This window comes from Cajanus cajan, chromosome 11, assembly GCF_000230855.2.
Source record: "Cajanus cajan strain Asha chromosome 11, NIPB_CcT2T_4, whole genome shotgun sequence".
Lineage (NCBI taxonomy): Eukaryota > Viridiplantae > Streptophyta > Magnoliopsida > Fabales > Fabaceae > Cajanus > Cajanus cajan.
This window is the reverse complement of record NC_138527.1, coordinates 43,553,691-43,577,215: the sequence shown is the minus strand read 5'-3', so window position 1 is coordinate 43,577,215 and position 23,525 is coordinate 43,553,691. Positions and strand designations below refer to the sequence as shown.

The 23,525-nt window shown below is 32.9% G+C and overlaps 3 protein-coding genes across 10 annotated transcripts; all 3 read right to left on the bottom strand.

Moving 5' to 3' along the window:
• Positions 1 to 1,342: 1,342 nt before the first annotated feature.
• LOC109801654 (signal peptide peptidase-like 2) lies at positions 1,343 to 9,300 on the bottom strand. The gene is made up of 14 exons (XM_020362773.3): positions 9,011 to 9,300; positions 8,648 to 8,806; positions 8,427 to 8,538; positions 8,112 to 8,231; positions 7,782 to 7,933; positions 7,496 to 7,678; positions 7,212 to 7,246; positions 4,240 to 4,396; positions 3,787 to 3,840; positions 2,567 to 2,659; positions 2,335 to 2,477; positions 1,998 to 2,068; positions 1,760 to 1,843; positions 1,343 to 1,636 (listed from the first exon to the last, which is right to left on the bottom strand). The coding sequence occupies exons 1-14, from the start codon at positions 9,155 to 9,157 to the stop codon at positions 1,515 to 1,517; spliced, it is 1,632 nt and encodes a 543-aa protein (XP_020218362.1). The 5' UTR covers positions 9,158 to 9,300; the 3' UTR covers positions 1,343 to 1,514.
• A 74-nt stretch (positions 9,301 to 9,374) lies between these two features.
• Positions 9,375 to 13,999, bottom strand: LOC109801652 (uncharacterized). Of its 6 annotated transcripts, XM_083066088.1 has the most exons (5): positions 13,785 to 13,999; positions 13,575 to 13,686; positions 10,979 to 12,850; positions 10,459 to 10,650; positions 9,375 to 9,509 (listed from the first exon to the last, which is right to left on the bottom strand). In XM_083066088.1, exons 1-5 carry the CDS (start codon positions 13,868 to 13,870, stop codon positions 9,504 to 9,506), a joined length of 2,268 nt encoding a protein of 755 aa, XP_082922214.1. In that variant the 5' UTR covers positions 13,871 to 13,999; the 3' UTR covers positions 9,375 to 9,503. The 6 variants fall into 6 exon arrangements, with proteins under 6 accessions (XP_082922214.1, XP_020218358.2, XP_082922215.1 ...); XM_020362769.3 differs by lacking the exon at positions 9,375 to 9,509 and having other exon boundaries at positions 10,148 to 10,650; positions 13,785 to 13,993; XM_083066089.1 differs by lacking the exon at positions 9,375 to 9,509 and having other exon boundaries at positions 10,148 to 10,650; positions 10,979 to 12,858; positions 13,785 to 13,802.
• A 3,204-nt stretch (positions 14,000 to 17,203) lies between these two features.
• On the bottom strand, positions 17,204 to 23,139 carry LOC109800228 (ASI1-immunoprecipitated protein 3). 3 transcript variants are annotated; one of them, XM_029271845.2, is made up of 8 exons: positions 22,820 to 23,138; positions 22,672 to 22,734; positions 21,741 to 22,502; positions 21,494 to 21,628; positions 19,529 to 19,612; positions 17,960 to 18,016; positions 17,781 to 17,867; positions 17,204 to 17,676 (listed from the first exon to the last, which is right to left on the bottom strand). In XM_029271845.2, the coding sequence occupies exons 1-8, from the start codon at positions 23,075 to 23,077 to the stop codon at positions 17,569 to 17,571; spliced, it is 1,554 nt and encodes a 517-aa protein (XP_029127678.2). In that variant the 5' UTR covers positions 23,078 to 23,138; the 3' UTR covers positions 17,204 to 17,568. The 3 variants fall into 3 exon arrangements, 2 of the variants coding, with proteins under 2 accessions (XP_029127678.2, XP_082922978.1); XM_083066852.1 differs by lacking the exon at positions 19,529 to 19,612; XR_014430699.1 differs by lacking the exons at positions 17,204 to 17,676; positions 17,781 to 17,867 and adding an exon at positions 18,106 to 18,210 and having other exon boundaries at positions 17,975 to 18,016; positions 22,820 to 23,139.
• Between the last annotated feature and the right edge of the window lie 386 nt (positions 23,140 to 23,525).

The window sequence follows — 23,525 nt, the reverse complement described above, 5'->3', positions numbered from 1 at the left end:
AAATTAATGTGGGATTTTTTTCTAATATCTCATAATTCTTCTTAAATATCATTCACAGAACATAAATATTTTTTAAAAAAATTCACTATAATTCACTTAATCCATCATTTTTCATGTTAAATCACCTCCACCAAATAAAGACTTGACAGTTGGATAAGATCGTCTACAATGAAGACGGTGCAGTTAGACATTTCAGCATTAGATTTAGTCATATAAATTGTGCCTTACAGCTCACCCCCATAGCCCATAGCCCATAGGATACCATTCTTATTCATATTTCATGACACAGTTCTAATTTCTAAACCTTTCCTTGACCCGTCAATTGCAATTATGCACATGAAACACATTTCTAAAACGGAGTGTTATTCATTGTCTTTAATTAATAAAATGAAAATTTATTATGAAACATAGTAATAATATTTCATGATATATTTAATACTTTTAATCATTATCATAAAAATAATGTTTAAGAAAATGGGTCGTTAACAAGAAATTTGTATAAACAATTTTCAAAAAGTTCTTAGCTAAACCTTTGATTAAAGAAAGATTAAACAATAAAATAATTTTTCAAATATACTAGTAATAAGAAAATGTTAACGTAACGATATGTATTAAATAATTCTCCATTTCCTTGCATTCTTTTAATTGCTTAAAATAAAAAAATTAAAATATTTATATCTTTGAAATAATAAACCCTTAATTTTTTTCAAGTATTAAAAATAAAATTATCCATTTCATCCATTTTCACAAATTATCTTAATAATGCTATTATTTTCAAAAACAATATTATTAATGGAATTTAAGCTTTCAAAACATTAAATACTAATATTTTTTAATTAAAAATTAAAAGAATTTTAAAAAAATATAGCATCTTTTTCTTTGCTACATACAGTGCATTGTTTTCTAATGATTTAACAGTGTTGTACAATTTTTCCTTCCATATAAAGGAAAAGAAAGATGAGAAGCAACGAAAAGCTCTAGGCCAGCCAAACTTAGGCCTACCAAGCAAACTTTTTGTATGCAGCGTGGGGATGGCATTTGTAGAAAAGAAATTACACTGTTACTAAAATATTGTGAAAAATAAAAGAAGAAAGAGTTATATGAAAAAGAAAAGTAAGATGAGGAGAAAGAATGTTTAAAAAATAAGATGTTAGCGGGATGGAAAGAAATAAAAGAAAATGTTTTATGAAATTATTATAAAAATAAGTGGTCTGAAAAAAAAAAAGACGGAGTGTCAATGAAGTACTAAAAAGATGGTTTGCATTTTAGACTTTCATGAACTCTTGTGGGTTATTTATTACATTAACTCATTAAGCATCATATAATCTAGAAGGATGCCAGATGAATAAAATTGCACGTATTATAATCATTGGGATTTGGTAGTATCACAGATAAGAACTATTTGAACAAACTCTACATTAAATATAAACTATTTCTATAAATGGGAGCCCCTCGTGCTTTGTTTAAAGGGGATTGGTTATCATGAAACTATGGTGCTAAGGTTGGTTTTGGTCCTAATGGCATTCAGGGCTTAATTGTTGATCAAGTCTTATATGTGGGCACGGTATTTCAGGTTCTCCACTTGTCCACAATACCCTCAAATCTCCTCGCTTCCGCCCCAATGTCATCAAGGTCCCTGCACCATTAATGTATCAAACCTTCAGCACCTAACTATATATAACTACTAAGCTGTTCATTTATTTTTTTTCTAGATAGAAAATGATAACAAAATAATAATTTCCATCAAAAGCAAAAGTACCAAGGGTAAATGGAACGATGTATAGTAGTGCTGGTTGGCCATGCCCGTCCATCAAGTTTAGTGCCACGTACGTAACTAAAAGACCTATCAACATTAGCAAAAAGTCAGGTCATGTCTATGTACTCTCAATCAATCATGTAACTTTTGAATCAACAATAAAAAGATTTTTTTTTCAGCCATGAATATTAACGACTTTTCGGTAACACAAGGTGATTGGTAGTTGATATTTGATTCTTACCAAAGCCATATGCAAACATTGCCCACAAGAAATATCCACCTCTAAGGCTCTTATTTGCCAGCCAATCGTACCTGCAAAAAACGTAACATTGATCAGAAAAGCTTTTTCACCAACTATAAACTTTCCATACTGCAACTAGGAAATTGCAGTTTTAAGAACTCAAAATTCCTTCATTCTTTTCTACCTTCCCAGGTTATTATTGTGAAAGAAAAATTCCTGAAAAGAGACTGAAGCAATTCCAATCCATAAAATTTGGACATTCTTGTTATTAAAATCAAATTTTGGGTTGACATAAGTCATGCAAGGGATAAAGGGTAGAAAGCGGGAGGAAATAAACCTGAGTGAGAATGCCACCAGCATTCCTGGTAAAAGGATGTCTCCAAAACCTATGATGCTGTACCCACCCCATGGATCAAAAATGCGTGGGAACTTCAGTAACATGGGAATTCCATCTTCTCCACTTCGATCACCTCGGGCTACCTATGGTGAGTAAAAAGTAAGTAAAATTAAAATTAGTAAGTACATAGTGTTAGTGATTGTCATGAATTAGAATGGAACATAATACTAACCACAATCATGACGCTTTCCTTGAAAAACTTCTTTGAGACAAACACCCAAAAGATGTCGTAAATGAAGGCACAACCAAGAAGAACTGTACCAACCTGATTCAGAAAACAAACATATCATATAACATGTGAATCTTAGGGACTATTCAGGATGGTTGCCGGTTATAAGTTTTAAAAGTAAAAAAAATTAAAACATTTTTAGTTTTTTTGTGGTGATGACGGGTGGTGGTGGAGGTCATGGCAATAATAGTCAATAGTAGTATTAATAGCAATGGTGACAACATCATTGACAATCATGCTGATGATGATTGCCTAGTGAAGATGACAGTGACAATGGTTATAATAGGAAGTCATGATGGTAATAATGTTGATAGTGATGATAACAGTGATCATAATAAGGACAACAATGACCATGGCAGCAGTGACAGTTGGTGGAGGTGGCACTGAGAGAACATTGGTTGACTAGCCTTGATGGGATGGTGGCAGTAACAACGACAATGATAATCATGGTGGTAAATGAGTGGGAAGGGGGGCAATGGAAGCAGAGATAACAGGCAAAGGAAATGATGACCAGGGTCCAGTGGTAATGGTCGAAATGACAGTCCTGATGACAGTGGCAAACAATGGTGGTGGGTCGGGTTGTGGCAGCTGCAGTTGAATAGTGGCGATGGTGATACTTTTGGCTTTCATAGTGATGGTTGTGTATGGATCTTTCGGGAGAGATGGGAGATTTGGACAGGTTATTTTTACAACTAAACCGAAAAAAAAAACGTAGTTTTAAAAATTAAGATAAAAGTGTTTTGAAACATGGTAAACAATCATTTAAACCCTATTTTAGCCGGTCATATTTTGTTTCGAAAATAAAAAATCGAAAACTTACAATCACCCAGAACAAGCCCTTGATTTTGATAAAGAAACATTTAACGTAGCATAAATATATCAAGACAGACTGTAACTTGACAAATTACAGATGAGAGTGTTTGCTGACACAAACAGGAGTAAAAAATAGAAGCAATACAGCGCCAGATCAGATAAACATAACAAAAAAAAATATGTTGTTAGTTCATTTCTTTCCCAATAAAAGACATATCAAAATATTGTCAAAGTAAATATCGAATTGCCCATTCAATGGCTTCTACTAAAAGGTAACAGAATTCAAGAATAATTTTATAATGGTTAACATAAAGCACAGCACAAACATAATGTAAGCTCAAAGTAAATACCTTGAGATTTGGTACATGTACAATCTGTAGAACTGTGATAATCAGTGCAATTCCCTGTGAGAATAACCAATGAAAAATAAATTATGATTAAATGGACAGTGACTACAAGCTTATCCGGAAGTATAAAAATTAAACAGAATTTTCATATATTGTATCTAATAATAGCAAAGTTTAATAGTTCATTATTATTTGTACAGTGCAAAGAAATTTTATGAAATAGTTGCACCCGCTTGACATTCCTGACAGGCGGTGGAATTTCCTTAACAAAGGCAAGTGGATGCCAGGACACATTTTAGAACATATAAAGTAAAACTGAATTAAAAGATATGTACCCTCTTCCACTTTGAAAATAACAAAGAAAAAGACAAACTTCCTTTAGACCTTGACTGTCTACATGATATGTTCGAAGAAGAGAGGAAAAGCATTCAAGACTGAAGAATATTTTATCCTTACAAGTATATCTTGACCAATCCAGGCAAAGGATTGGTTGCGATAAACTGCCCAGAGAACGGCAAATGCTGTACAGAATGGAGAAACAGCCAAAGTCAAGTATGAGATAGCTCCTAAGAAAGGTATTTTGATGCATGGCTCTCCAGCATTCTTGAACCACCTGCACAGGAAAACAAAATAAGTTTCTTCTACAAGTTAACATTGTTGAGGAACCAAGGAAGTGAGGAACTTATTGACAACTGCAACTAAAACATTTTAGAACACAAACTTTCTAGAACATTCTATACATGAAAGGATGCAACGGTGGAAACTCAAACATTCTAGAACACAAAATCCCCAATTTTTGAAAATTACTTTCTCAAAAATGAGGAAAGAAGAGACTAATTTACCTTTTGACATGATTTTCAAGAGTACAAGGTACTAAAGCAACCTGATTCTACATCAATTGAAACATTTATATGATACATATATTAGAAGTGACAAATGAATCCATTTATCAATCATTCATCAAAGTCATTCACAAGTAAATCCATCCAATCCATCATCCATTACAATAAAAATAAATAATGGATTAGATCCAATTCATCCACTACTCTTTCAAAATTCATTGGTGATAAGAGTCCATTTTACGTAGAAATTATAACATTTTTGACACTTATCTAAATAGGTTTAAGAAAAACTAAAAATTTAACCCCTAAAATATTATGAAAATCAAAAGGATGTGTAAATAAGTTACTTATAAAGAGTTTATGGATTTTTACTTATGAACCCTTGTTTCTTCTTGTAGATTTAATGTAGTTCTAAGACCTAAAGAATCTCTCAAATCCACTCGACCAATATACAAGGGCTCAGCGGATCAAAAGCATAGAGCAAAGTTGGTAGCAGAGCCAAATCCGCTCAGCCGTTTGGAAAGGATTGAGCAGATTTGGTCCAAAGAGTGGTGAAAATTTGGATCCTCAAGACTCAACAAATTGGAATTGACTTAGCATATGGAGTTTTCTTCATCTTGAAGAATTCAAAAATCTGCTTAGCCGTTTGGAAAGGGATAAGTGGATTGATCTCTTTCCTGCCTACTCTATTTTCTTTCCTAGACATATTTAAGAGAGTAGGAGAGAGAAACTCACCATCAGACAAAGGAGAACAGACCAAGAAATAGAGCTAAAGAGAAGGAAACTTGAAGAATCATTTGGAGACAAGGATTCTGGGTTCATCTTCTTCTTCTATGTTTTCTTTGTATACATTTTCTAAGTCTGTTTTGAATGACATCACCTAATGATTCTTAAGGCTAAAAATAGATTTATAGTCGCTAGTTGAACAAATTCTTGAACTTAATTTCAGGACTTTGTTTGGTAAACTGAGAAATCGTTTATTAAATTAGAATCCTTAAAATTTTCCAAAGCAAAGAATTGATTTGGAATGATCTTAGAGAATTCAATAACATTAAGTGATAGAAATCATATATAGATAATCTTAGGAAAACAGAAGAGTGAGATTGATGAAACTCAATCCCAACAACTTCTTGCATTGTTATCTTTCAACTTTACACTTGCTTTTGATTGTTATTTTCTTTACAACTTCGATATTGAAATGGACAACAATATGTTTATATTTAGTGTATATCTTTCTTTTGCAAGTTTTAGCTAGGATAATATAAATTATAAAATATCTTTCAAGTTCCTGAGGATTGATAACCTGTACTCCAATTTATACTATAGCAGACTTTGTTTGCTTGCACAAAATCCTGACAATTGGATTACAATATGAGGTGTTTATTGGATTGAGATTTTAAAAAACTATTTTGATATTAAAAAAAGTATTGTAAATTTTGAAAGATTATATAAAAATATAGACATAAAGAAAAGAGAGAGAAATAAAATATTTCAAAAATAAAAATTATTTAATTTTTAAAACATTACTTTTATGGATGGACTTTTAGCTTTAAATGGATTGGATGGACCTTTTGCTTTAAATGGATTGGATTTTCATGTGAATTTTTAATGGATCTGAATGGATTATTTTTATCCAATTCATTATAATCCACCTAAAAAATTATCCGATCCATCCACATTTGACACCCCTGATATATACTATTTGTAAACATCAAAATGAAATAAAATTATCAACATCTCATCATTCAAACATACAATGATTAAGTTCATCACATAATGTTATACCCAATTCTCAAAAATTGATGAAAGATCAAATTAAGTTCAATGAAGTCTTGAATACTAACAATGCAAGTTACACCTAGAAAATCCATTTCTCAATCATTTAGTCAGCTTTGAGGGAGAGTATGTGCACATTCATGCGCATGTGAGGGTGCAAGTCCTTTGGTTTTTCAAGCTAAAATCATCTTAGAATTATAAACGAACAGTACAAAATCCCAGAGGGCTATGGAAGAAGTAATGGGAAACAAATGCACCATCAGCATCGCTCCATATAAATGTAAATAAATGTAGGGACGGAAAAAGCTTAGCCTTTGTTTTATTGAGAACCACTGACTATACAGCTCATTTCTTCTATCAAACCAGCCATGAGTTTCACCCATCTACACTTTGTTACAGATTACATATTACATGGATAAAAAACATATTAGAAGGTTACAGCTGCTAATTTTTCTATATTGATAACAACTTTGGATAATGAAAAAAAAATATCAGGCTCATATTATAGAATTTATGAATTTCTAGTCTAAGATTTGAAAAAAATCAATGAAATATGCATTTAAACAATAAGGCAATATATTTTATTTAATGCTTAAGGTATCAAGCTGATCATGTAAGAAAGGCAACCATCCAAATTCTCACATGGTTTATTATTTTGTCATAAAATATGTCAACACTCCCGGGATCCAATTTGAGCTTCTAAATAATAAAACGTGAATTTAAAAAAAAATAATAATAAATGGCAATCTTAATAGAGGGATACGAAGACCAAAATTTCTTGATGACATTCATTAAAGTTATACACCGCACCTGGACAAAAGAGCAACCAGGCAAGTTTGCAAGCCCTGCAGATACAAGAAAAAATTGTTTACTAATGACTTTGCAGAGGATAACATGGCAATAGCAGGAGAGACCCAAAATTTGAATTTGGCAATGACAACAAATAGTTTTTATAATGTGCACTCATGCAATATCATAGATGGTAATCTGTTGCCTTCCTTTTTCAGCATAGACATAATGTGCAAGTAGATATTGTTTTTCCTTGCTCAGAGCAAAAACAGGGAATTTTAGACTAATTTAGTGGAAGTTAATACCTCAATTCCACCAATACAGAAGAGAACAACCAAAACGTCAATGAACCATGACGACATCAGTTTGTAAAGCATAAACAGGAAACATGAAGCAAATACAACAAAAAGGACTGCAGCTTTCACATTCATATTTACAACTCCACTAACACCAGCATATTTTGTGTTTGGGATATCATCTGAAGCATCCTATAAAAAAATAATTGACAGTGAGTATTAGGATCAACAACATATTAAGAAAATAAATGAGAATCAAACTTGTGGAAATACCAAAAGAATAGGAAAAACAAACCTTTAGTAGCTTATCCTGTTCAATAGCTGCTTCTCTGGCAGTCCAAGCAGACCAATATGATGCACACAATATAGTAAGAACTGCCATCATCCAAAGAAATACTTCAGCTATGTCAACAGCTGGTCGAAGTGGTGAGTATAGCTGCACAGACACTGCAAAAAGGCAAAATATTTCAGAATGCTCCCCTCCTCTTTAGGAATAACAAAACAGTACTTACATTACAATTAAAGAATCTGCACATAAGCATTAAAGATGTTGTGACAACCACTTGGCTAACTGCATTAAATAGAAACTATTACAAGTCCACAAAACATGCACAACGAAGCTCACCAGATGAAGTACTCGTCAGCATTTTTTCCAGCCTTGTACCTGCATCTAGCGGAAGCATGACAGCCGGTATGTGTATGTTCAAATCAGTTTCATCAGGTTCACAAACCATCTTGTAAAGTTCTGCAAACAACAAAAACAAATTTGATATGAAAAGAAAAATAAAAGTGTACGTACTAGATATGACCCACTCAACAGTCAACACAACAGCATAGCAACTCATCCAAGTCCAACTACCAAAGTAAAGAACCCCTTAACACACCAAAAAAAAAAAAAAAAAAAGATTAAAAAGAAAGAAGATTTTACTAATTTTTATACCTTTTTGGTTATTTATAATGAGGATGGCTGAAGCATTAGCATTCTGTGCAATATTTGCCTTTTTTGTGAATGTGCAGTTGCCTCGATCCACCATGATGACATCTCCCACAATCTGACAGTTTTCATAACACAATTGTACTACCAACATTTAGTACTTAGTTAGCTAGTTGCTACACTCGTGAGCAAATTACACTACAACATGTCACATATGAAGAAAGAACCTTATTCTTTGGTGGATTGCAACAATCACGAGGATCTGAAAGAACAAGGCGCGTGTGCCGTGCATTTCTCTCTTTAGACACAATCGCTCTGCCAAATCTTGCACCGACACCAACAAATTCAACATCCTCTACACCATTGACCCAAGTTTGCACTTTTACCTGACAAATATAATGAGTTAATCACCACTTGAATTGAACTTGATACTTATTACTTAATCGAGAACTAAACTTTGATCTCAAATTTTTAATTCTGGACAAGTAAGACAACACAATTTTGATGAGCATGCTTCTAGTATGAGAAAAAAAGCAAGAAACCCAGAAATGGAAAGGGAAAAAGAAGTGAACTTTATAAAGTGGGTATACCAGAACGAACTGGTTCTCGCAACCGGGTTTCTTGGGAGTTGAATCATCGTCGTGAACTATGTCCCCAGCTATAACAGAAGGAGCATGACGGAGAAGAAAAATAACAACAGAAAAGAAAAGAATCCAGCAAGTCTTCTCCGAAGGCATGGATGCACTCTGAACAAGATTCACGAAACCATTACCAACTCAGAGTTGAAAGGAAGAACTTTCGCTACCGCGTCTAGGAAAAATCAACTTTCAATTTTGATCCATTCCATAAAATAAAGAAATCAAATATTACAACAATACAGTAATTATGTTTGCAAAGGAAACTGATGATACAGTCAAATTAGTCATATTATAATTTATCCAAGTCCAGACAAAAGTAGCGTAAAAATTTATTATAATTATGAAAAAGGAAAAAGAAGTCACAGGCGCAACTGAGTGCTGTTGTAGTCTTGTAGAGCTCCACGGCACGCTATCCAGACTTTAGTAGATCGGATTCAATACACTCTCAAACCTATATTTACAACATAAAATTAGAAGATAAAAACCATTAAATAATAAATAAGATTCATAATTTTTTTTTATCATTTTTTTAAATTTCAATAGATTATAAGTATTTTTTTTTTACAACTATAGATTATTAAGTATTAAAAAATAATTAAAATATATTATTAATATATAATGATATGAATTGTTTTATAATTTTTAAAAAATTTAATCAATAAGTCAAATATACTAGAGTTAATTGTGTTTTTAATCCTTATTTCATTCTGTTTTAATTTTTTTTTAATTTTCACTTCTTGTCCCTCAAAAACATGTTAGAATATTTTTAAATGAAATTAATTGTGAGTAACACATTATATGATAATTTAATCTTTTAATAAATAAGTACTTAAAATTATCACTTAATAATTAGAACTAAAAATAATAGTTCTAAATTTTAGAAGAATAAAAAGTAATATATATATATATATATATATATATATATATATATATATATATATATATATTGGTTATGAAGTCCTTAATTCGTTGTTTTCCTTTTTAAATAAAAATATTATTGAAGGTAATTACACCCATTTCCACTCCAAAAGAATTATAGGATTCTTTGAAAAATACGAATAATATATAATGGCCAAAAATGTAAAAGAATAGAAAAGAAATATAGGGTTCTTTTTAATGGACATCCAATATCATATTTTAATGTTTACATACAGAAAGGACTGGAATTCAGAATAAAATCATTTCCTATAATCTCTTTTGTCCCTTTCCCTAAGATTATCCAATTACAATATAGACAAAATTCTGTTCTATTTGGTGTTACAAAGTATGGACACTACACTTTATACTCGTGCAATAGGAGAAAAAGGTGGGTTTAGCACATAGGGTAGATTAATTCCCTTCTGAATCTTTGGCACAGTCCTATTCTCTTCTTTCGTGACTGAGTTGATAAATAACTGTACCTCCTCCTCAAGAAGCATTTTCAATGAATTGCATCGAGATATCTGTTGTTTTTTCTCCTGCCCCGCACCATGTAAAATGGCCACACAAATGGAGAAAGCTTGTAATGGGCATAATTGTGCATGGAAATCAACTGCATATTGCCCCTCTTCAACCATAGTCATGCCAAAGGTTGGAGTTCTCTCCTTGGCACCCTATGCATCCAGAATGAGATATAAGTACTAGAAAAAGACAATCAAAATCTCATAAATGAAGAATGCTATAACTGCAGTACTCAATGCAACAGAAAGCTCCAATTGGAATGGCAACATTTATTTGACATCTTATGGAGATGCATGTCTCATGAAATTAGTTCGATGTGCAATGTAGAGTCAGTATCTTTTTTCTTTTTATCCTATTGTAGATGCATATATCTTCATTATACAAAGATTAAATCACCAAAATAAATAGTACATAAAAGGAAAACTAAATGTATGACTATTTTTCCTATATACATCCATTTGTGTGAAATTCAAGGTTTACCTGAGTGAAAAGTTCCAGCGTTTGACATTCCTCCATAAGAGGTCGATCTTCAGTAAATTGAACACTGGGATTGCCTAAAAGAATAAGGGGACAGGCCATGTCCCAGCCACCACAATCACAACCTCCACCATGTTTCCATCTATCTAGTAATGATGAGGGACCCTGGCTTTCAGCACCTGGCAAAACATGGTTGCCAGTTGGTAGTACCACCTTCACCTGTTCTACTGCTGAAGAGAGTTCACTTAGTTTGGAATATGCTTCAGCATTTATTCCACCCCTTCTTTTGTATTTCAAGCTCTCTCTCTTGTGAAATGGAATTTGTAAAACAACTGCAGCAATTTCAGGGTTTGAATGCAATTCTGTGGAAGCCAAAGGATAAGAATTAGAATTATCAAAATCTGTATTGCCTGATGGAAGCTTGTTTTTAGTTGTCAAAGACTCTTCATCTGGCCTGAAAGTTTCTCCCTTCATTCCTACACGGGAAGCATTTAGAGTTTTAGAACAATGTTGCTCGCTGCAAGACTTTTTTTCAGGTGAAACACTTTTTCTTGAGTGTCTAAGATCATACAACACAAATGTTGTCACCATAGAGTTGGCAAACACTCCACCTTCTAATTTGGAACATAAATTAGAGGAAACTAGCATTTGTGCTACCATTGATGAGTCTTTGTCACTATAACGTGATGCCAAGTCAGTGGCAGTAGAAGTACTTTTCTTTCTGTTATCCATTGAGTGAAAGGTATACATCCAATTGAAAGCATTGCCTGATTTCCATGTCTTTGCCACAAAGACATCTTCAGGACACTTTACCTTAAACTCAAAAAATAGATGTCCTTGTTGCTTTTTCAACTTGAGATTGCCATGAAGATGAACTGGTGTACATGATAGACCTGAAAACTGGATATCTCTATTGATAAACTCAGAAATAATCTCAGAATGCTTCCTCGTGTTAGAGAAGTCATTCAGCAAAGATCTCTGATAAGTCCTGTTTCTTGTGCCATTTCTAGTTCCAGTTAATTTGACCTCAGTAGTTTCCAGCACACAACTCACAGGGCTTGTCACAGATTTTGAGTTTGTGAACGGATTTAACTTTTTCCTGATAGAGGTGAATGAGACTCTTGGACTTGATCTTGGTGAGCAGTAACTCTCTGATGGAGATTGTAGGTGAGAGATTTCAACCATAGCAGAGAGTGACTTTTGTAATCCATGAACTGTGTCTTTCTGAAGAAGACAATTACCATCAGTTAGTGAACCAGCAACCTTGTCATTTCTGATCTCAGTATTTATAGAACCAAACCCTTTTACTGCACCATATTTTTCATCCCAAACATCTGAATTAATGCAAAATTCAATATAGCCATTTGAATTGTCATGCTCCATACAAGGCCAGGAACCAGAAACAGATGGAGATGAACCTAAATTTGAGTCCTGAGATACTACTGAAGGTCTCTCATCATCATCCGAACAACATAGAGAATCAACAACACTACCTGAAAAAGAGGCATCACTACTCCTAGATGAAATTTCTATTTTTTTCCTTCCCCTCATGGTTCCCATTTTCTTTATATTTATTACTTGCTCTGAACTCTGATACATGGAACTTCGTTTCATTTCTACATTACCTTCCAGTCCATGAGATCTACAGGGAAGGCTCTTCCATGAAGAATTGAGCAATCTACCAAATTTGATATCAGCAAAATTCTCCTTCAGTTTCAAAAAATCATCTTTCCCAGAGGGCTTCCCATTTTTACATATTTTCTTCTCATTCAAACAATATTGATGAGATGGAAGAACAGTATCTGGACTTAGAACCACAAAAAACTTGTCATTCAGATCCAACTCCAATTCTTGCCCCATCGACAAACTAGAGCCCTGCAATACTATTAAAAGGAAAATTAGAAGAAACTACAAAAATAGTTACTTTGCAAGAGAGATATCCAATAATCCAACTGCATTTGACAATTAATCTGCGTATAATTATTAATAAGCTCAGCTTCCCAATCAGCACAGAAATATAAATAATATTATTACAATGATTTTAATGGTCACACTATATTCAATATTAATGGTTAGCTCCTAACACGCGAGATAAACAGATGAAAACACAATTCACAATTGAAGCAGAATGTGGTAATAATTGAAAGAACAAATTGCTAATTGCGTGAAAGAAATGACACCTACACTATATAACAAATATCTATAACTTTCTAAAACTTCAAATTTTGCAATGCTAATTACAAACTTGCGCGATTGCAAACAATTATTATTGTAAAGGAAGGAAGCGTCCCACCAGCGATCTCAAAAGTTTGAAACTGGATCCCAAGAAAACTTGAAAGTAACAATTTTTATTCCCAGCACCCCATCGGCCCACCCAAAAAAATCCTATATGATCTATAGCCCAACAAATTACAAAAGGAAAAGGTAAAATCTGAAGAACAACCAGAATTTGAGTAAATGGTAATTGCTGCGTGAATGTTAAGCATAATATTCTAAAAATAATACTAAAGTTCACCTTAAAACCAAACCATAACCATTACGGTAGAAAATTGAAAAATAAATAAATAAAATGAAAAGTAGTAAAAGGAAAGGGCCATACTGAAGTAGTGAAGTGAAGAAAAGAAAACCCAAGGAAGAGCGTCAACACACAATCATTGTCTCCAAACTTGAACAAAAAGTCCCCAAGAGTATAACCCAAGAAAAGAGCAATCCTTTCAAAATTTCGAAACAAAGAAGGGAGGGAGTGTGAAGAAGAAGAAGTAGAAGTGGAACATGATAAATGGTGACAGAAGGTGAAGTTAGAACTTACAAGGGTAACAGAGAGAAACACTGAACTCTCTCACACACGAAAAAGAGGGAAAAGAAGAAACAGGAAGCAGATAATCTTCTGCGCATGTCTCTGCTTAAAAAAAGAGTTATGTCCTTCGATCAAGCACCATCATTATCATATGCTGAATGTTCTCTTTTCTCTTTTATTATTATTACTATTGTTATTATTATTGGTCGGTAAGTAACATTCCGTGGTTCTTTGTATTTTATTTAAATAAGAAAAAAAGTTATGTAAACAGTGTTGAGTGTAAAATAACCATTGATAAAAACTGTATAAAAATGGAAGAAAAAAAAGTAAAACTTTCTTAATAAAGTGGAGACTAAGATGGTTCGAGATATTTACCTTTATGTGTCTCCCTCAGCCACCAGCATGTGGGACCGAGAGAGAGAGCATGCACCCGCGGTAAAAAGATCAATAACTCCAAAAAGGAACAACCTCTGTACTGTGAAATGTTGAATAAAGGACAAGGATGTATTGTGAATCTTACCTGTTACTATTTGACAAACGTAGACCGCAATCCCATGAAATTAATAATTAATCACTGTGCATGTGATGATAAGATAATAAGAGGCGTTTTGAGTATAGGATAGGTCATAGTTCGTGTGATAATGATAATGATGATGTTTTTTTTTTTGGGCATATTATGTTGACAGTGGTACCCCTTTGGTATTTCATAATGGGGATAGGGACAGTGAGTGTTGTGTCAAGAAGTGTTATGATGAAATGGTATGAACTAAAAGGAAATTTGGTTGCATGTGTTTAGTTTGGCGTGGCGACAAACCAAATTCAATGTCTGTTGGTCGGTCACATTCTCTTTTGGTGGATCATGATTTATGTTACGTCATCTTCTTAATACTACTTTGATTGATTTATAGAAAATGATTTTAAAATTATTCATCCGAGTGAATTGGGAAAACTACAAGAAACTAGTTTATATTACAAGAAAATGTCTTTGACAAACTACATCAGCAAATAAATATGTCTGCATTTTGGATGTTATTAGAAAATATGTATGCATTCTGGAATGATAGCGAATAATACACTTTCAAACAAAATTTTCTTAATATATTTTATTCTATTAATTAAAATGTATTGAAAATGATAAAATTTATAAAAGAAATTAAGTTTTATCTTTCTTTTTTATGTGTGTTAGGTTATATCTAGTTATAAGTATAATTAAGAGGATTTTATTTATTTTTTAAAATATTTTTCTTTTATCATTTATATTTATCAGTTTATTAAATTAGAGACTAATCTCATTCACAATAAAATATACGAGAATTTTTGGAAAGTATTATTATCTATTGCATTAATTTGAAAATGAATGTCGATTGATAACACGTTAAGTATTGACAATGAGATCATGATTATGTTCGTTAAATTTTCAACATGCTTTCACTTTGGTTCTTGAATGAGAATAAATTATATATAAAAAATTCTCAAAAGTTACTATCACTTTAAAGTTGGACAGAATGGATGTCAATTGATAATATCGTTAAGTACTTATGTGTATATTAAATACTAAATAATGTCTAATGTTTGTTGAAATGGTAGATAATATATGATACATGTATTAAAACTAAAGTAATATCAACTGGATTGTAAAATAATCTTGGCAAGTTCTTGTATGACATGATCTAAGTAAGTTGGTGAAAATTCAATGTATTTGGACAAACTATCTATTTAAAAAATATTTAATAATGAACAAATAATAACATAATATGCATTAACTTGCAACATCATGATCGTTAATTAGTGTGATAAAAATAAGTCATGATAAATTTCAATTTTTCATCAACTAAATTTTAGAGGTTGAAGAAAACCGCCTTTATGACATATATTGTCACTTAGAAGGAGCAATTGCTTGAAATATTGTACATAATTTTGAGCATAGGTGAAAAAGGTAAGATAATGTTTACCTATTGAACTTGAGAAACATGTTGACATTTTTGTACTATCATCACTAGTAACGGTTACTAAAGAAAAAAAGAAAAAGAAAAAATGGAATGTTCGACACTTCTCTCATAAGTGAATGTTGTGTTCAAGACATTGAGACTCTATGATAACTTCAATTATATTTTATTCATGGTGACAATGATTACCAAAGTATTTTGAATAACTTCAAGCGTGTGATTCAGTGGTAGGAGTTGATCCACGCTTAAGTCAGGGGTTCGAATCTTGCCTTGTGTATGCAGCCGTGTTAAATTTTGGGTTCAAATCTTGCCTTGTGTATGCAACCGCGTTAAATCTTGGGACCAGCTATCCCGCCCCGGATATTCCAGAGACTAACCAAAAAAGTATTTTGAATAATTTATTTACATAACAATGGAAGATTTTTAATGGTTTATTATTTTAACATACTTTAGCCATTTCTATTTTGTTTTTCTTATTACAAGAAATAGAGTTTGTTAGTTACATATTAAAAAATGATTTTGATATAAAATACTAATTATGTTTTAGTATTTTTTTTTAAAAAAAAGCTACTTTCAATTGAGTCATATTGATCCTATATAAATTATTCTTATTATATAATTTATATTAAACTCAAATATTACATCAACTAAGTTCCTAAAAATACAATCCATCAATTTTTAATCCCCAAAACTGGAAAGAAAAAAAAGTCCTTAAAGTTATTAAACAATATTATTTTAATCCCTATTATTAATATATGTTCGTTTTAGTTCTTAAAATTAAAGCAATATAGTTTTTTAACAGATTACTAATTGAAAATACCTAAAAACACTTACACGAGCAGTCAAAATCAAACACACTCGAAACTAAGCATTATTAGGTATCTGCAAACACAGTAGAAAAGAATATTCACATTCTCCTGTTACAAAGAAACCAGAATAAAGCAACGAACTTTCTTCAGTTTTTTTTTTCTTCCCTTTTCTTTTTGTACTGATCGGCACACGTCCAACTACTCAAAGTCAAATACAACTCGCAAATAATATGCATTGAGTAAAGAGCTCACAAATAAACAAATGATTCGAGTAGAGAGCATTATCGCTAAAAGTAACTCTATCAGTTCTATAGAATTAAGAATTAAAGGAACCTATATTTAATAACTCAGAGTGTAAAATGACATTTTTTTTCTTCAATTTAAAGACTAGATTGATTAAAACTTGATATTTCAAGATCCAATAAATGTTTTACTCAATTAAATTTCTATTGACTAGCAATTTTTTTTACTTTGATATGGAAATAGAGCAAAGAGTATACAAAAATGGTATGAGTTTTTTATTATTTTTTATTTTTCTTATTAATGATCGGAAAAAAAAAATGATGAAAATCATATAATAGTAAATGATTAATTGAAGAACGTGAATGGTTCATTCAGAAAAATAGTGGTTTATAGAATAATTAGTTATGAGAGTAAAATTGGGGGCACAAAAATGTGTATACTAAAAATATATATTTCCTCCATATATAGTAAGTATATAGATTTAAACAAATAATCAAAGTCAATTTTTTGTATACTAAAAATATATATTTCCTCCATATACAGTAAGTATAGATATAGATTCAAACAAATAATCAAAGAAAACTCTGAAATTTACAGCTATTACTAACACTACCCTAATGATTGACAACAGTTTATGTGTAGTACTACACAAAACCAACCGCTTGATCTATGCTATGCGCAGAATCAAACAGGACAGATATTTTCATCATTCCTGGATTCAAAAGATGCCATTGGCTGACTTTTCGGATCCACGGGGCACACCAGCTTCATCTGAACATCTTCAAATTTTGCAGAGGCCTATGGCGTTGGGCCTGTGTTTCCCTTTGACGTCGACGCATCTAAGGTCGGCATAGACACCTCATCTCGGGAGGCATACCAGGTATGGCCACAAGAAACACATTCAAGCTGTAATGACAACAAAGCAGCAAGAAATCAAATCAAGCCATAAAAATGCAGGAGCAGGACACAGTTTTGGAACTCTGGACTAATAAATTAAAAAAAATGCATACCTGATAACGTTCATTATTTCCAGCTTGGATAATATCTTTCAAACCCACCTTACAATTCATGCATTTTGAGCAGCGGGCATCTGTCATCTGTTTCAAGGGAAGGAAACCTGAAGTCAGCATATATCTTCACGCAACATTACAGATAATGAGATAATAAAATTGGAGGGAGGGAAATTTACTTGCAAGTGCTGAGTCTCATCACGCTCCTTGGTTCTTTCCTCAGCAACCAAACCCTCCTGAAGACCATAAGAAACTATGCATCAACAAGTAGTTTAATCTTTTACCAAACCAGCTAATAGAAATTGATGACAAAAGTTACCAGTACTTTAATTCATAGTTGCTTTATGATGTGTCGAAGTATTTTTTTGCTGTTTCAATAAAAGGCAGTGCAAATTGCTTTTCTGAACATCAACCATTAGTTTAGAGTACCCTTGAAAAGCATGAGCTATTTTTAGAAGAAAGTTCTCAGAAATTTTATATGATATATTTACCAAACCTATGCCTTTAGTAAGTAGACTCAATTCCAACAAAGCAATTCCAAACAACACAAGTACTAAATTGAGAACTAAAGCTCTTATACGAGTGGTCACAAAGGTTGAATGTTCATCTACAATAAATTATATAATATATTGGAAAGCTCTTATACGAGTGGTCACAAAGTGAAGTGCCGTAGTACACAGCTGCCGGACATCAGCTCTTACAGAATTGAGATTTTCATATCGACTAAAGATAAGACTTAAGTAGTGTTCATAAAGTTTGGATAACTCTCATCACACAAACCAATTTTGTAAGATTAAGTTAATTGGTTTGCTTACATTGGCACACTACAATCCCATAGCCTTAGGTGTGAGGGTGTTGAAAAGTTGCCTTAATGGCAATCACTCCTAGCCTACCTTAATTGTGGCTTACTAGAGTTGGTTGCCAATGTCTCGGAGACTACCTATGTAGAGGGCTAGGGACAGAGCAAAAAGGCTGAGTGAACCATTATGATATTTGAGAGACTAAAATTGTTCAATTAAAAATTGAAGGACCAAAATCGTGCAATTGCAATTCTTTAAGGACTAAAATTACCCAATTAAAATCTTGGGGATCAAAACTGCACAATTGTATCAAAACTGCATCCACGTGGCCAAAAGTTAACTCTGTTTAAATAATTTGGACGGAAGTCCCAAATTGAAACCAATTAGTATATTTGGGACCAAATTGAAACCAATTAATTAGTTTAGGACCAAATTGAAACCAAAAATAAAATTGGGACTAAATTGAAACAAACAATTATTATAAGGGACCAAAATAGGTTTTTAGCCAAAAATTGTCTTCCACGTGGCATCCACGTATGCATCTATGTGGCATCCACGTGGCCAAAAATTAACTCCGTTTAAATAATTTGGACGGAAGTCCCACATTGAAACCAATTAATTAATTTGGGACTAAATTGAAACCAATTAATTAGTTTAGGACCAAATTGAAACCAAAAATAAAAGTGGGACTAAATTGAAACAAACAATTAATATAAGGGACCAAAATAGGGTTTTAGCCTTTTAAGAATTATGTTCTTTTCTTTTATTAAGCTAAAAAGTTTCAGCCGATAGATAATTGACGGGTGGGGAAAAAAGAAAAGATGCTTCAGGCTGAAATAAGAAAATAGTAGAAAATCTAGGAAACAAGTTCATCATTTCATCACAAGCAGACAACTTAACAGTTCAATTGAACCTTTTGTAAAAGATTCAAGCTTGTAGATATCATACCTTTAATTCATTGGGTGTCATATTTAATATTTTTGAAGGTTCCAACTCTCCATTTAATAGATGGCGTGCTAACACTGCATTTTTCTGAAGAGGACAAAAAAAGAACAATATAGTCAATTCATTATCATTGCAAGAGAGAAACATATACAGAAGTTGGAAAGCCACTTTTTTTGTGGTCACCCCTAAGCCGCATAAATTGCAGCCTTAGAAAGGGCTACCTACAAAAAGGCTAACCATAAAGGCTAAGTGAAGTGTTATAGGGTGCAACTACCACTGCAAGAACTAGAGATAAGACCTAAGTAGTGTTTCTAAAACTTGGACAATCCATTCTAGTTTTGTGGGGTTAAATTAGGCTCTAAACCCAAATTCTAATATGGTATCAACCATTGTTTGTCTACCTGCATTGCCATGCTCCAAACCCATAGCCCTTTGAATGAAAGGGGGCATTGGAAAGCCACCTTAATTGCAACCTATCAAAGTTGGTTGTAAATGTTTCGGAAAGGACTACCCCAAAGGGGTTGAACAAAATGGACAAGTGAAGCATAGTAGTATGCAACCATTGAGACATTGGCTCTTATGGAGTTGAGATCCTATATTGACCGAAAATAAGGCCTAAGTGGTTCTTATAAATTTTGGGCAATCCTTATTGTACAAGTCGGTTTTGTGAAGTTTAGTTAGGTCACAAGCTCAAACTTCAAGATAGTATCCAAATCTATCTTAGATTAGTTGTTATGCTTATGTCACTTACATTGCCATGCTTCAAGCCCTTAGAGCCGGGCACGAGAGAGTGTTGGGAAGTTGCCTTAATTATGCCAAACCTAACCCGCTTTAATTGCAACCTATTAGAATTAGTTGCTAATGTCTGGGAAATGGCTACTTATTACAAAGGGACTAACCAGGAAGGCTAAGTGAAGTGCTGTACTGTGCACAACCATTAGGACATCAGCTCTTAGGGGGTTGAGATCGCACATCGATTTAAAAAATACCAAAGTAGTGCTTATAAAGCTTGGGCAATCATCACCATACAAATTGGTTTTACAAATTGGTTTTATAGGATTGAGTTATACTCTAAGCCCAAATTCTACAAATACATATTCATATTGATTTCTCAAGCCAAAAATATCTCAAGTATTGGTTGTGGTGATGATGAAAATACGGATAAGTATTGGAATATATAATTATTGTCGCATCTAATTGATTTTTCCCATTTATTCCAATCATAAGAGGAGAATTGCACATAGATATACACTATGTTATATACATATATAAATTACTTGGTGTGTAATAGCATGATCATCCAACTTTCCAATTTATCATTTCTTTAATTTGAATAAAAATATAATGCATTTTTTTCAGAATTGTAACCTCTTAATTAGACAATAATTTTAATAGATAATAAGAACAAAGATCAATACAAGTTTAAAAGTACCATCTCATAATTTAGCAACAACATTGTTTTCTGTTTTTGATTTTCCAATGCAATTTTCAAAACAAGTCGTGTTTGGTTAAAATAGATTTGAAATAATTTTTATCTCAATTTCAAAATATTTTTGCATTCATATCAAAACCAAGTAAAAAGAATTTATGAACCTGATTTTTAATTTTTAAAAAATCCACTCTCATTATATTTGACAATGATCGTTGACCATCACAACTTTCCCCACCATTAACATTGTCGTCGTCACTATTACTACCACTATCACCACCAACACCTCTACCATCACCACCACCATAATATAAACAAACTCTTAAATTAATTTTAAGAAAACTTTTGGTTGTATATTTTCTTGAAACTAAAAATTATAAAAGAAAAAAAATAAAACTAAAAATTGGAAACTAGTTGTAGTTGTTTAAATTTTTTAAGCTTGCAACTAAAAACCACCCCCAAATTGGCCCTTAGTCTTTTCTATGCCTCAAATGCAATAGTTAAAAATATCTCAAGATATGCAGAAGCCAGCTTCTGACCTGGAGATTAAAAGCTAGTTGCCGCAACTTTTGGTTGTACTTCGTAGAATCTGATGAGAGAGCACCGTATGAAGCTTTTTCAAGAGCAACTACGGCTGAAACAACAGCATCTGGCCAAATAAAAGAGTTGGAACTCTGTAGGCGGAGGGGGGATGAGAGAGACACCAAATTAGGAAATGGAAATCGATAAGAACAAAAAAAGAAAATGATTAGTAGCTAATGGCCTAATAAAACAGATTAGCCATACCTTTTGACCCTTGTCTTGACAGTCATTTGCTGATTCTGAACTTCTACTCTTGCTTCCAACGTTAATTTCATCAGAAGAATTAACATTTCCTAATCCATTGTCCTTTTCTTTTCTATCATTAGAATCACACATGTACTGCATGCGTTGAAGCAACCTCTCCAACCATTTGTCACGATGGCTATCTCCAGTTAGAGCATTGAATTCTACCAATATGCGATAATACTCTGAGGCATTAGGTACACAACTCGCTGGTGTTTCAGACTTAGAATGCAGTCCACTTTCAAGAGTTTCTTCCTCCTCCCTTGAAACATCAAGAGATGAAACACTCTTTCTCCTTAAGGTTTTTCCAACTTTCAGTTGGTCCTCATCATCAGCAGGGGCCTCCTCAGGCTCAATGTCAAGTAGTTCACCAATCCGCCTCAGAGTCTTCTGAACAAGCTCATCAATCTCACTCTGTTTAATATCCTCATAGTCCTTATCACTCAGCCTCCAGAGTTTTCTTTCAACAGTGTCATACACTTTCTGTACAATGAACCCGGGATGATCCTTACGTTTCGGAAGTTGTTTATGCAAGGGAATAAAATGTACTGCACACTTATGCATAACAGCCTCCGCAGGAACATTGTCACGGTGGAAGCTATAAAACAGCTCCCTCGTATCACACGACTTCCAGTTTCCACCACTTTTTTTCTCAGCTTCTTCAGGGCGATAAAACCACTGCCCCGTCACTATCACGTTACCATTGTTGCCCTGCGTAATGTCCTGACAGCAGAACAAAGTCAACAAACCATGTCCCTTGAAAAATGGGCAGAAAACACTTCATAACATGAATGCAGCCACAAAAAAAGTATTTATAGGGGGAAAATAATAATTATATATCATGCTTCGTGCATGAATCAATAGCAATTGACAAGGGAAATAGATAGTGCACCTTAATAATGGCGACATATGGTTTTTGGCCTTTTTCCTCGGGGACGAGAAGAACAGGGTCCTCCTGCACAAATAAAACGAAATTGGGAACGATTTTGTTCACTTAAAATCCCTAAATTGTGAAGAGTTGACCAGAAAAAGGAACTTACGAGACTATATTGGATGCCGTCGAATTCAAAGGATTCATAGTGCTTCTTCCTGCCTCTTCCTTTTCCCGAAAACCTAACGGGCTCGCCAATGGGCTTAGCGTCCTCCAAAGGCTGAGGCCCTTCTTCCTTAATCTCGTCATCGTTATCGTTATCTTCCTCCAGAAGCCTCATCCGCTTCCGCGTGCGTTGTGGACGCGCTTCCACTGATTCGTCTTCATCGTCGCTCGTCGCAACCCGACTGAAACGTCGATTCCCCATTGATATTATGCTCACTGCCTCGCCTGAAACTCCCCAAACAAGCACACTCAATGTATTATAAAATATTTTTTAAATGATATTTATTTATATACGATACAGTTTAGACATATTCAAAAAATTACAAAAATGTGATATCATATAAAATTATAAAATAAATACTTGTAAGATTTTGTTGAAATTATACGCAAAAAAATTATTTTTTAAAATTTATATAAACTAAGCAAATTGTAATTTAATATAATATTTTTAATTAAAACTAAAAACTTAAACTTTAATAAAAACATTGATAAATCCTAATTAAAACTAATTGATACAAGCAAAATAAAGAACTTAATAAAACACTTGATAAAAACGGTAGTCTATGTAATTAAGAAATATTAGAGGATCATTTCTAATAATATTACGATTTTTAATTATTTTTAATTAAGAAACATTATTATATTTGCAC